At 49.0% G+C, this 14,985-nt stretch overlaps 1 protein-coding gene across 1 annotated transcript in view; it reads right to left on the reverse strand.

Moving 5' to 3' along the window:
- Positions 1–728: 728 nt before the first annotated feature.
- ERP27 (endoplasmic reticulum protein 27) overlaps positions 729–14,985 on the reverse strand; it is a 38,358-nt gene continuing 24,101 nt past the window's right edge. Inside the window, exons 5-8 of the mRNA XM_038765350.1 lie at positions 9,872–9,997; positions 2,245–2,442; positions 1,300–1,368; positions 729–809 (exon numbers count right to left, since the gene is read on the reverse strand). Of these exons, the coding sequence (XP_038621278.1) occupies positions 729–809; positions 1,300–1,368; positions 2,245–2,442; positions 9,872–9,997 (474 nt within the window). The remainder of the gene's footprint in view (positions 810–1,299; positions 1,369–2,244; positions 2,443–9,871; positions 9,998–14,985) is intronic.

Consider the following 14,985-nt stretch of genomic DNA (forward strand, 5'->3'; position numbering starts at 1 on the left):
TTTATTGAGCACTTACCGAGTGCAGAGCACTGTACTAAGCGCTTGGGAAGTACAAATGGGCAATATCTAGAGATGGTCCCTCATTCATTCAATCGCCTTTATTGAGCACTTATCGAGTGCAGAGCACTGTACTAAACGCTTGGGAAGTACAAATGGGCAACATCTAGAGATGGTCTCTCATTCATTCAATCGCATTTATTGAGCACTTACCGTGTGCAGAGCACTGTACTAAGCGCTTGGGAAGTACAAATGGGCAACATCTAGAGATGGTCCCTCATTCATTCAATCGTATTTATTGAGCATTTACCGAGTGCAGAGCACTGTACTAAGCGCTTGGGAAGTACAAATGGGCAACATCTAGAGATGGTCCCTCATTCATTCAATCGTATTTATTGAGCACTTACTGAGTGCAGAGCACTGTACTAAGCGCTTGGGAAGTACAAATGGGCAACATCTAGAGATGGCCCCTCATTCATTCAATCGTATTTATTGAGCACTTACCGAGTGCAGAGCACTGTACTAAGCGCTTGGGAAGTCCAAGTTGGCAACATCTAGAGATGGTCCCTACCCGACAGCGGGCTCACACTCTAGAAATCCGACGCTCAGCACAGGGTCGGGGCAGACCGTGGGATGGGGCAGGGTGCTGTTGGCCAGGGGCAGAGGTCAGGGGTCAGAGGTCAGGGGTCAGAGGGCGGGAAGGTTGGGATCTGCGGGAGGGCCGGGGGGCATCACAGCTCCTCCTTGGAGAATCCGGGATCCAATTCCAGGTGCCCACCATCGCCGCTGCCATCCTTGCCACTGTCGTCTCCCTGGCACAGAGTGGAGGAGAGGTTTCCGGGATTTGTTCATAATAATAATAATAATAATAATAATAATAATAATAATAATAATAATAATGACATTTATTAAGCGCTTACTGTGTGCAACGCACTGTTCTGCATGCTGGGGGGATGCAATAATAATAACGATATTATTACATCTTACCTCCTCCCTTCCCCACAGCACCTGTAGATATGTATATATGTTTGTACATATTTATTATTCTATTTATTTATTTGTTTATTTTACTTGTACATATCTAGTCTATTCATTTTATTTTGTTAGTACGTTTTGGTTTTTGTTCTCCGTCTCCCCCTTTTAGACTGTGAGCCCGCTGTTGGGTAGGGACTGTCTCTGTATGTTGCCAATTTGCACTCCCCAAGCGCTTAGTACAGTGCTCTGCACACAGTAAGCGCTCAGTAAATATGATTGATGATTGATGATGATCTGCGGGGGGGCCGGGGGGCCTCACAGCTCCACCTTGGAGAATCCGGGATCCAATTCCAGGTGCCCACCGTCGCCGCTGCCGTCCTTGCCACTGTCGTCTCCCTGGCACAGAGTGGAGGAGAGGTTTACGGGATTTGTTAATAATAATAATAATAATAATGACATTTATTAAGCGCTTACTATGTGCAACGCACTGTTCTGCACGCTGGGGGGATGCAATAATAATAACGATATTATTACATCTTACCTCCTCCCTTCCCCACAGCACCTGTATATATGTATATATGTTTGTACAGATTTATTATTCTATTTATTTATTTATTTATTTTACTTGTCCATATCTAGTCTATTTATTTTATTTTGTTAGTACGTTTTGGTTTTTGTTCTCCGTCTCCCCCTTTTAGACTGTGAGCCCACTGTTGGGTAGGGACTGTCTCTAGATGTTGCCAACTTATTACGCCCGCCTTACCTCCTTCCCTTCCCCACAGCACCCGCATATATGTATATATGTTTGTGCGTATTTATTACTCTATTTATTTATTTATTTTACTTGTACATACCTATTCCATTTATTTTATTTTGTTAATACGTTTTGTTTTCTTCTGTTCTCTGTCTCCCCCTCCCAGACTGTGAGCCCACTGTTGGGTAGGGACCGTCTCTATGTGTTGCCAACTTGTACTTCCCAAGCGCTCAGTCCAGTGCTCTGCACACAGTAAGTGCTCAATAAATACGATTGATTGATTGATGATTGATTATTATTATTAAGAAGCCCCCCACAACGCGTTGGGAGGGCCGCCAGGACTGGACGGGCCGGCTGGGCCTGCTTCTCAATCAATCAATGGTATTTATTGAGCGCTTACTGTGTGCAGAGCACCGGACTGAGCGCTTGGGAAGTCCAAGTTGGCAACATATAGAGACAGTCCCTACCCCGCAGTGGGCTTACAGTCTAAAAAGCCTCAACTATCTAAAAAGTCTCACCTCTCGCCTGTCCCTCAGGAAGCGGGCGCAGAAGTCTCGGACGACGCCGGGCGTGATGCGGGCGAGGGGCAGCGTGTCCCAGGCCTCGTCCTCCGTGTCGTAGGCGGCCAGCGCGGGCAGCTGAGACCGCCGCAGCTTGAAGAAGCCCACCAGGCGCTCGTTGGCCTGCGCCCCGCCGTCCGCTAGCACGAACAAGGCCTGGCCCGCCCGACGGGGCCGGGCAGAGGCCCACCGGAGGCACGGAGGGATGGACGGGCACGGGGAGGGAGAGAGGGAGGGAGGAAAGGGGCCGTCAGCTCCCAGAAATGTCCTGCTGGACACCACTACCGGCTAGCAGGGGACGGAGGGGGCTGTTAGCTCCAAGAAATGTCTTGCTGGACACCACTACTGGCTAGCAGGGGCTGGAGGGGGCCGTCAGCTACCAGAATAGGCCCGACAGATACCACCACTGGTCAGAGGGGGTGGAAGGATGCCGTCGGCTCCCAGAACTGTCCTGCTGGACACCACTACTGGCTAGCAGGGGATGGAGGGGGCTGTCAGTTCCCAGAATAGGCCCGACAGATACCACCACTGGTCAGAGGGGGTGGAAGGATGCCGTCGGCTCCCAGAACTGTCCTGCTGGGCACCACTACTGGCTAGCAGGGGATGGAGGGGGCTGTCAGTTCCCAGAATAGGCCCGACAGTTACCACCACCGGTCAGTTGGGGAGGGAGGAGGCTGTCAGCTCCCAGATCTGTCCTGCTGGACACCACTACCGGCTAGGAGGGGAGGGAGGAGGCTGTTAACTCCAAGAAATGTCTTGCTGGACACCACTACTGGCTAGCAGGGGATGGAGGGGGCCATCAGCTCCCGGAACAGGCCTGAGAGCTACCACCACTTGTCAGAGGGGGTGGAAGGAGGCCGTCGGCTCCCAGAACGGTCCTGCTGGACACCACTACCGGCTAGCAGGGGACAGAGGAGGCTGTCAGATCCCAGAATAGGCCCGACAGATACCACCACCGGTCAGAGGGGGTGGAAAGAGGCCGTCGGCTCCCAGATTTGTCCTGCTGGACACCACTACCGGCTAGCAGGGGATGGAGGGGGCCGTCAGCTCCCAGAACAGGCCTAACAGATTACACCACTGGTCAGCTGGGGAGGGAGGAGGCCGTCAGCTCCCAAATCTGTCCTGCTGGACACCACCACTGGTCAGGGGGGAGGAAGGAGGCCATCAGCTCCCAGAAATGTCTTGCTGGACACCACTACCGGCTAGCAGGGGATGGAGGGGGCTGTCAGCTCCCAGAACAGGCCCGACAGATACCACCACCGGTCAGAGGGGGAGAGAGGAGACCGTTGGCTCCCAGATCTGTCCTGCTGGACACCACTACCGGCTAGTAGGGGAGGGAGGGGGCCGTCAGCTCCCAGAATAGGCCCGACAGATACCACCACCGGTCAGTTGGGGAGGGAGGAGGCTGTCAGCTCCCAGATCTGTCCTGCTGGACACCACTACCAGCTAGCAGGGGAGGGAGGAGGCTGTTAACTCCAAGAACTGTCTTGCTGGACACCACTACCGGCTAGCAGGGGATGGAGGGGGCCATCAGCTCCCAGAACAGGCCTGACAGATACCACCACCGGTCAGAGGGGGCGGGAGGAGGCCGTTGGCTCCCAGATCTGTCCTGCTGGACACCACTACCAGCTAGCAGGGGAGGGAGGAGGCCGTCAGCTCCCAGAATAAGCCTGACAGATACCACCACCGGTCAGAGGGGGTGGAAGGAGGCCGCCGGCTCCTAGATTTGTCCTGCTGGACACCACTACCGGCTAGTAGGGGATGGAATAGGCCATCAGCTCCCAGAATAGGCCCAACAGATACCACCACCAGTCAGAGGGGGAGAGAGAAGGCTGTTGGCTCCCAGATCTGCCCTGCTGGACACCACTACCAGCTAGCAGGGGAGGGAGGAGGCTGTTAGCTCCAAGAAATGTCTTGCTGGACACCACTACTGGCTAGCAGGGGATGGAGGGAGCCATCAGCTCCCAGAATAGACCCGACAGATACCACCACCGGTCAGAGGGGGAGGGAGGAGGCCGTTGGCTCCCAGATCTGTCCTGCTGGACACCACTACCAGTTAGCAGGAGAGGGAGGACGATGTTAGCTCCAAGAAATGTCTTGCTGGACACCACTACCGGCTAGCAGGGGATGGAGGAGGCCATCAGCTCCCAGAATAGGCCTGACAGATACCACCACCAGTCAGAGGGAGAGGGAGGAGGCCGTTAGCTCTCTCATCCGCCCTGCTGGACACCACTACCAGCTAGCAGGGGAGGGAGGAGGCCATCAGTTCCCAGAAATGTCTTACTGGACACCACTACCGGCTAGCAGGGGATGGAGGGGGCCGTCAGCTCCCAGAATAGGCCCGACAGATACCACCACCGGTCAGAGGAGGTGGAAGGAGGCCGTCGGCTCCCAGAACTGTCCTGCTGGACACCACTACCGGCTAGGAGGGGAGGGAGGAGTCTGTCAGCTCCCAGAAATGTCTTGCTGGACACCACTACCGGCTAGCAGGGGATGGAGGGGCCCATCAGCTCCCGGAACAGGCCTGACAGATACCACCACCGGTCAGAGGGGGAGGGAGGAGACCATCGGCTCCCAGATCTGTCCTGCTGGACACCACTACCGGCTAGCAGGGGATGGAGGGGGCCGTCAGCTTCCAGAACAGGCCCGACAGATACCACCACCGGTCAGAGGGGGAGGGAGGATGCCGTCGGTTCCCAGATCTGTCCTACTAGACACTACCACCGGTCAGTTGGGGAGGGAGGAGGCCATCAGCTCCCAGAAATGTCTTGCTGGACACCACTACCGGCTAACAGGGAATGGAGGGGTCCATCAGCTCCCAGAACAGGCCCGACAGATACCACCACCGGTCAGAGAGGAAGGGAGGAGGCCGTCGGCTCCCAGATCTGTCCTGCTGGACACCACTACCGGTCAGCAGGGGAAGGAGGGGGCCATCAGCTCCAAACACCAGCCCTCAATTAAGTAATTAATTAATTCATTCATTCCTTCATTCGTATTTATTGAGCGCTTACTGTGTGCAGAGCACTGTACTAAGCGCTTGGATACCAAGCAGCGTGGCTCAGTGGAAAGAGCCCGGGCTTTGGAGTCAGAGGTCCTGGGTTCTAATCCCGGCTCCGCCACCCGTCAGTGGTGTGACTTTGGGCAAGTGCTTTGCACACCGTAAGCGCTTAATAAATGCCATTATTATTATTATTATTATTATTATTATTATTATTATTATTATTATTCTCTGGGCCTCAGTGACCTCATCTGTAAATGGGGCTGAAGACTGTGAGACCCTCCGTGGGACAACCTGATCACCTTGTAACCTCCCCAGCGCTTAGAACAGTGCTTGGCATGTAGTAAGCATTTAATAAACGCTATTATTATTATTATTATTATTATTATTATTATTATTATTATTATTATACCACAGCCAGCCAGGGCAGGGAGCGCCGTGTCTCTGTGACTACTTACTGTGTGCCAAACACTGCGCTCAGGACAAGCACAGGAAAATCAGACGGGTGACAGAGTGTGAACCTGTATATATGTATATATGTTTGTACATATTTATTACTCTATTTATTTATGTATTTATGTATTTATGTATTTATTTATTTATTTTTATTTATTTATCTTACTTGTACATATCTATTCTATTTATTTTATTTTGTTAGTATGTTTGGTTTTGTTCTCTGTCTCCCCCTTTTAGACTGTGAGCCCACTGTTGGGTAGGGACCCTCTATGTGTTGCTGACTTGTACTTCCCAAGCGCTTAGTACAGTGCTCTGCACAGAGTAAGCGCTCAATAAATACGATTGATTGATTGATTGATTGATTGATTGAACCCAGGGAGGGGCAGGAACTAAGGGAAAGGGAGAGCAGAGATGGTCTGCCCATCCTACAGAAGGGGAAACTAAGGCCCTGAGAGGTGAAGTGACCCACCCAAGGTCATACGGCCAGCCTGGGGCGGGGCTGGCAGGGGCAGCGCTTTGCTAAGAGTGAGGACCGGACTTAATCTGGAAAAGTAGCGTGGCTCAGTGGAAAGAGCCCGGATTTGGGAGTCAGAAGGCGTGGGTTCGAATCCCACCTCCGCCGCTTGTCAGCTGGGTGAGACCTTGGGCGAGTCGCTTCACTTCTCTGGGCCTCAGTGACCTCGTCTGTCAAATGGGGATGAAGACTGTGAGCCCCACGGGGGACAACCTGTTGACCTTGTACCTCCCCCAGCGCTTAGAACGGTGCTTGGCACATAGTAAGCGCTTAACATTCATTCATTCATTCATTCAATCGTATTTATTGAGCGCTTACTGTACTAAGCGCTTGGGAAGTCCAATTTGGCAACATCTAGAGACGGTCCCTACCCACAGTGTGCTCACAGTCTAGAAGGGGGAGACAGGGAACAGAACAAAACATATTAACAAAATAAAATAGAATCAATATGTACAAGTAAAATAAATAGAGTAACAAAGACCGTGATTATTATTATTATCAGCGCTTAGAACAGTGCTTCGCACACAGTATTGACCCCTTCCTGCTTGTTTTGTTTTGTTGTCTGTCTCCCCCTTCTAGACTGCGGGCCCGTTGTTGGGGAGGGGTTGCCTCTGTTGCCGACTTGGACTTCCCAAGCGCTTAGTCCAGTGCTCCGCACACAGTAAGCGCTCAATAAATACCACTGAATGAATGAATGAATGAATAGTAAGCGCTTACCAAATACCATCATTAGTGGTAATCTCATGGACTAAGTCTGCTAAGGACGGTCATGGGCGAGGGAAGGGCGGATTGTCTGGCCATGGGTCAGGGAACTGGGTGTCCAGCGCTTAGAACAGTGCTTTGCACATAGTAAGCGCTTAATAAGTGCTATTATTATTATTATTATTATTGTTATTATTATTATTATTATTATTATTATCCCATCTCCCCTGTCAGCTGCATTTTCCACTTAAGACCCTCTTTTCCTGTCCCTGCTCACTGCTGCGCTTATGGCGGGCTGGGAACGTGCCTGTTTATTGCTGTATTGGACTCTCCCAAGCACCTAGTTAATAATAATAATGATGACGGCATTTGTTGAGCGCTTACTATGTGCAAAGCGCTGTTCTAAGCGCTGGGGAGGTCACAAGGTGATCAGGTTGTCCCCCGTGGGGCTCCCAGTCTTCATCCCCATATTTCAGATGAGGGAACTGAGGCCCAGAGAAGTGAAGTGACTTGCCCAAAGTCACCCAGCTGACAAGTGGCGGAGCCGGGATTTGAATGATGATGACATTTGTTAAGCACTTACTATGTGCAAAGCACTGTTCTAAGCGCTGGGGAGGTTACAAGGTGATCAGGTTGTCCCACGTGGGGCTCACAGTCTTCATCCCCATTTTCCAGATGAGGTCACTGAGGCCCGGAGAAGTGAAGTGACTTGCCCAAAGTCACCCAGCTGACAAGTGGCAGAGCCGGAATTTGAACCCACGACCTCTGACTCCCAAGCCCGGGCTCTTTCCACTGACCCACGCTGCTTCTCGGGTTGAGTGCTCTGCATTCATTCATTCAATTGTATTTATTGAGCGCTTACTACGTGCAAAGTGCTGTTCTAAGCACTGGGGAAGTTACAAGGTGATCAGATTGTCCCCCGGGGGACTCACAGTCTTCACCCCCATTTTCCAGATGAGGGAACTGAGGCCCAGAGAAAAATAATAATAGTAATAATAATAATAATAATAATAATAATAATAATAATAATAATAATAATAATGGCATTTATTAAGCGCTTACTATGTGCAAGGCACTGTTCTAAGCGCTGGGGTAGATACAAGGTAATCAAGTTGTCCCACATGGGGCTCACAGACTTAATCCCCATTTTCCAGAGGAGCCCGCTGTTGGGTAGGGACCGTCTCTATTTGTTGCCAACTTGTACTTTCCAAGCGCTTAGTACAGTGCTCTGCACACAGTAAGCGCTCAATAAATACTATTGAATGAATGAATGTACTTCCCAAGAGCTTAGTACAGTGCTGTGCACACAGTAAGCGCTCAATAAATACGATTGAATGAATGAATGAATGAATGTACTTCCCAAGCGCTTAATACAGTGCTCTGCACACAGTAAGCGCTCAATAGATACGATTGAATGAATGAATGAATGTACTTCCCAAGCGCGTAGTCCAGTGCTCTGCACACTGTAAGCGCTCAATAAATACGATTGAATGAATGAATGAATGAATGTACTTCCCAAGCGCTTAGTCCAGTGCTCTGCCCACAGCAAGCGCTCAATAAATACGATTGAATGAATGAATGAAGGTAACTGAGGCCCAGAGAAGTGAAGCGACTTGCCCAAAGTCACCCAGCTGACAAGTGGCAGAGCCGGGATTAGAACCCATGACCTCCGACTCCCAAGCCCGGGCTCTTTCCGCTGAGCCCCGCTGCTTCTCGGCCCACAGTAAGCGCTCAATAAATATGAAAGACTGAATGAATGTCCACCCAACCCCATCCCCAAAGGGTGTCTCCCCACCCAAGCCCCGAAGGGTCTTTCGTTCATTCAGTTGATTTATTGAGCGCTTCCTGTGTGCAGAGCACTGTACTAAGCGCTTGGGAAGGGCAAGTAGGCAACACATAGAGACGGTCCCTACCCAACAGCGGGCTCACAATCAATCAATCAATCAATCAATCAATCAATCGTATTTATTGAGCGCTTACTGTGTGCAGAGCACTTTACTAAGCGCTTGGGAAGGGCAAGTCGGCAACACATAGAGACAGTCCCTACCCAACAGCGGGCTCACAATCAATCAATCAATCAATCAATCAATCAATCAATCAATTGTATTTATTGAGCGCTTACTGTGTGCAGAGGACTGTACTAAGCGCTTGGGAAGTACAAGTCGGCAACACATAGAGATGGTCCCTACCCAACAGTGGGCTCACAATCAATCAATCAATCAATCAATCATATTTATTGAGCGCTTACTGTGTGCAGAGCACTGGACTAAGCGCTTGGGAAGGGCAAGTCGGCAACACATAGAGACAGTCCCTACCCAACAGCGGGCTCACAATCAATCAATCAATCAATCAATCGTATTTATTGAGCGCTTACTGTGTGCAGAGCACTGGACTAAGCGCTTGGGAAGTACAAGTCGGCAACACATAGAGACAGTCCCTACCCAACAGCGGGCTCACAATCAATCAATCAATCAATCAATCGTATTTATTGAGCGCTTACTGTGTGCAGAGCACTGTACTAAGCGCTTGGGAAGTACAAGTCGGCAACACATAGAGACAGTCCCTACCCAACAGCGGGCTCACAATCAATCAATCAATCAATCTAGGAGATTCTAGGAGATTCATTCATCCATTCAATCGTACTTATCGAGCGCTTACTGTGTGCAGAGCACTGTACTAAGCGCTTGGGAAGTACAAGTTGGCAACATCTAGAGACCGTCGAGAAGGTCTTTCCCGGCCTTTCTCATCCCCAGAGAGACCCTGGAAACCCTGGAAAGTTGTTGTTGTGGAAATAACAACCTTGGAAAGTCTCTCCTCCCCCTGAGGGTCTCTCCCCACCCCAGAGGGTGTCTCTCTCATGTTCGGGGCGTCTCTCCCAGCCCCAGAAGGTCTCCCCCCGCGGCCTCCGGCCTTACCTTTCCCCGGAAGGCCTTGGCGACCTCCCGGAAGACGGAGACTCTGTCGGCGTGGCCCTCTGAGGCCTTGTCTGAGATCAGGAGGAGGTGGGTGCGAATGGCGCTGTCGAACAGGCCGACGGCCGTCTGGCGAGGGAAGACCCGCCCGTTACCGGGAGCCCCTTTTTCAGTCATTCATTCAATCGTATTTATTGAGCGCCCACCGGGTGCGGGGCACTGGACTGAGCGCTTGGGAAGTCCAAGTTGGCAACATCTAGAGACGGTCATTCAATCGTATTTATTGAGCACCTACTGTGTGCGGAGCACTGGACTGAGCGCTTGGGAAGTCCAAGTTGGCAACATCTAGAGACGGTCGTTCATTCATTCATTCAATTGTATTTATTGAGCGCCTACTGGGTGCGGAGCACTGGACTGAGCGCTTGGGAAGTCCAAGTTGGCAACATCTAGAGACGGTCGTTCATTCATTCATTCAATTGTATTTATTGAGCGCCCACTGGGTGCAGAGCACTGGACTGAGCGCTTGGGAAGTCCAAGTTGGCAACATCTAGAGACGGTCATTCATTCATTCATTCATTCAATCGTATTTATTGAGCGCCTACTGGGTGCGGAGCACTGGACTGAGCGCTTGGGAAGTCCAAGTTGGCAACATCTAGAGACGGTCGTTCATTCATTCATTCAATCGTATTTATTGAGCACCTACCATGGGCAGAGCACTGGACTGAGCACTTGGGAAGTACAAGTTGGCAACATCTAGAGATGGTCATTCGTTCATTCATTCAATCGCATTTATTGAGCGCCTACCGTGTGCAGAGCGCTGGACTGAGTGCTTGGGAAGTCCAAGTTGGCAACATATAGAGACAGTCATTCATTCATTCTTTCAATCGTATTTATTGAGCACCCACCGTGTGCAGAGCACTGGACTGAGCGCTTGGGAAGTCCAAGTTGGCAACATCAAGAGACGGTCATTCATTCATTCTTTCAATCGTATTTATTGAGCGCCCACTGTGTGCAGAGCACTGGACTGAGCAATTGGGAAGTCCAAGTTGGCAACATCTAGAGACGGTCATTCATTCATTCATTCAATCGTATTTATTGAGCGCCCACTGGGTGCGGAGCACTGGACTGAGCGCTTGGGAAGTCCACGTTGGCAACATCTAGAGACGGTCATTCATTCATTCATTCAATCGTATTTATTGAGCTCCCACTTGGTGCAGAGCACTGGACTGAGCACTTGGGAAGTCCACGTTGGCAACATCTAGAGATGGTCATTCATTCATTCATTCAATCGTATTTATTGAGCGCCCACCAGGTGCAGAGCACTGGACTGAGCGCTTGGGAAGTCCAAGTTGGCAACATCTAGAGACGGTCGTTCATTCATTCATTCAATCGCATTTATTGAGCGCCCACTGGGTGCAGAGCACTGGACTGAGCGCTTGGGAAGTCCAAGTTGGCAACATCTAGAGACGGTCGTTCGTTCATTCATTCAATTGTAGTTATTGAGCGCCTACTGGGTGCAGAGCACTGGACTGAGCGCTTGGGAAGTCCAAGTTGGTGACATCTAGAGACGGTCATTCATTCATTCATTCAATCATATTTATTGAGCACCCACCGTGTGCAGAGCACTGGACTGAGCGCTTGGGAAGTCCAAGTTGGCAACATCTAGAGATGGTCATTCATTCATTCATTCAATCGTATTTCTTGATCGCCCACTGGGTGCAGAGCACTGGACTGAGCGCTTGGGAAGTCCAAGTTGGCAACATCTAGAGACGGTCATTCATTCATTCAATCATATTTATTGAGCGCCCACCAGGTGCAGAGCACTGGACTGAGCGCTTGGGAAGTCCAAGTTGGCAACCTCTAGAGACGGTCATTCGTTCATTCATTCAATCGTATTTATTGAGCGCCCACTGGGTGCGGAGCACTGGACTGAGCACTTGGGAAGTCCAAGTCGGCCACATCTAGAGATGGACCCTACCCAACAACGGGCTCACAGTCTAGAAGGGGGAGACGGACAACAAAACAAAACATATTCACAAAATAAAATAAATAGAATAAATATGGACAAATAAAATAAATGAATAAATAGAGTAATAAATAAATAAATAGAGTAATGATTTGTGCGGGAGTTCCTCCAGGTCCCCGATTGGCTCTCCAACTTCCCTCGGATGCTCCCCGGGGCCCAGTCCAGTGCTCCTATGCCCTCCAGTTCAATGTGAGCCCGTTGTTGGGTAGGGACCGTCTCTATATGTTGCCAACTTGGACTTCCCAAGCGCTTAGTCCAGTGCTCTGCACACAGTAAGCGCTCAATAAATACGATTGAATGAATGAATGAATCCAGTTCAGTGCTTCCAAGCGTCCAGTACTGCGCTCATTTTAGTGCTCACAAGCACCCAAAACAATGCTTAAGAAGCACATTCGTTCAGTCATTCATTCAATCGTATTTATTGAGCGCTTACTGTGTGCACAGCACTGTACTAAGCGCTTGGGAAGTACAAGTCGGCAACAGATAGAGACCATCCCTGCCTGACAATGGGCTCACAGCCTAGAAGGGCGAGACAGACAACCTACAAGTGCTCCGTAAGCATTATAATAATGATAATAATGATGGCATTTATTTAGCGCTTACTATGTGCAAAGCACTGTTCTAAGCGCTGGGGAGATTACAAGGTGATCAGGTTGTCCCACGGGGGGCTCACAGTCTTCATCCCCATTTTACAGATGAGGGAACTGAGGCCCAGAGAAGTGAAGTGACTTGCCCAAAGTCACACTGTTGACAAGTGGCGGAGCCGGGATTTGAACCCATGACCTCTGACTCCAAAGCCCGGGTTCTTTCCACTGAGCCACGCTGCTTCCCATTATGATGGGTCAGATTCATTCATTCATCCAAGCGCTTAGTATAGTGCTCTGCACACAGTAAGTGCTCAATAAATACGAATGAATGAATGAATGAATTCAATCTCATTTATTGAGCGCTTACCGTGTGCAGAGCACTGGACTAAGCGCTTGGGAAGTAGAGGACTAGAGAAGCAGCGTGGCTCAGTGGAAAGAGCCCGGGCTTTGGAGTCAGAGGTCATGGGTTCAAATCCCGGCTCCGCCTCTTGCCAGCTGGGGGACTTTGGGCAAGTCACTTCACTTCTCTGGGCCTCAGTTCCCTCATCTGGAAAATGGGGGTGAAGACTGTGAGCCCCCCGTGGGACAACCTGATCACCTTGTAACCTCCTCAGCGCTTAGAACAGTGTTTGGCACATAGCAAGTGCTTAATAAATGCCATTATTATTATGATTACAAATCAGCAACATATAGAAACAGTCCCAACCCCAACAATGGGCTCATCTTCTCCTTCCTACTTTGCCTGTGAGCCCCACGTGGGACAGGGACTGTGTCCAACTTGATGATGATGATGATGATGATGATAATAATAATAATCATAACAATAATAACAATAATAATATTATATTATTATTATAATATAATTATACTATAATTGTGATAATTATATTATAATTATATATTATATATTATATTATATATTATATTATAATTATATATAATGTAATATATTATATTATATTATATAATTATATTATAATATAATAATTATATGATTATGTGTTAATAATAATAACAACACATGTTTTGTTTTGTTCTCTCTCCCCCTTCTAGACCGTGAACCAGTTGTTGGGTAGGGACGGTCTCTATATGTTGCCAACTTGTACTTCCCAAGCGCTTAGTACAGTGCTCTGCACACAGTAAGTACTCAATAAATAATAATAATAATAATGTTGGCATTTGTTAAGTGCTTACTATGTGCAAAGCACTGTTCTAAGCCCTGGTGGGGATACAAAGTGATCAGGTTGTCCCACGGGGGGCTCACAGTCTTAATCCCCATTTTACAGATGAGGGAACTGAGGCTCAGAGAAGTGAAGTGACTTGCCCAAGGTCACACAGCAGACAGGTGGCTGAGCCAGGATTCGCACCCATGACCTCGGACTCCAAAGCCCGGGCTCTTTCCACTGAGCCACGATTGAATGAATGAGTAGGGACCGTCTCTATCTGCTGCTGACTTGGACTTCCCAAGCGCTTAGTACAGTGCTCTGCACACCACAGTTAGCACTTAATAAATACAATTGAATGAATGAATGAATACTCCAGCAGCTTAGAACAGTGCTTTGCGCATAGTAAGCACTTAATAAATGCCATTATTATTATTATTATTATTACGCCATGGGCATATGATCTCAGGCTGAGGGAGGCCAGGAATTGTATCCCGATTTTACACCTGAGGAAACTGAGGTACAGAGAGGTTGCCGTCTTGTCCAAGGGCATCCAGCAGGCCCGAAGGAGAGCCAGGACTCGAACTCAGGTCTCCCAGCTCCCAGCCTGGCACGGAGTCCGCTATATCACATTGCCATCTAGGGTTCTTGCTGAGGATGTGGAGTCGTCATTAGGAATAATAATAATAATAATAGTATTTGTTAAGCGCTCACTATTCATAAAAATAGTAATAATAATGATGATGGTATTTGTTAAGCGCTTACTATTCATAATAATAATAATAATAATGGTATTTGTTAAGCGCTTACTATTCATTCATTCATTCATTCAATCGTATTTATTGAGCGCTTACTGTGTGCAGAGCCCTGGACTAAGCGCTTGGGAAGTACAACTTGGCAACATTAAGACTGTGAGCCCCCCGTGGGACAACCTGATCTCCTTGTAACCTCCCCAGCGCTTAGAACAGTGCTTGGCACGTAGTAAGCGCTTAATAAATGCCATAATTACTATTATTCATTCATTCATTCATTCAATCAATCGTATTTATTGAGCGCTTACTGGGTGCAGAGCACTGTACTAAGCGCTTGGGAAGTGCAACTTGGCAACATTAAGACTGTGAGCCCCCCGTGGGACAATCTGATCACCTCGTAACCTCCCCAGCGCTTAGAACAGTGCACATAGTAAGCACTTAATAAATGCCATCATTATTATTATTCATTCATTCATTCAATTAATCATATTTATTGAGCGCTTACTGTGTGCAGAGCACTGTACTAAGCGCTTGGGAAGTACAACTTGGCAACATTAAGACTGTTAAACCCCCCGTGGGACAACCTGAT

The sequence above is a fragment of the Tachyglossus aculeatus genome, chromosome 2 (genome assembly GCF_015852505.1).
Source record: "Tachyglossus aculeatus isolate mTacAcu1 chromosome 2, mTacAcu1.pri, whole genome shotgun sequence".
NCBI lineage: Eukaryota > Metazoa > Chordata > Mammalia > Monotremata > Tachyglossidae > Tachyglossus > Tachyglossus aculeatus.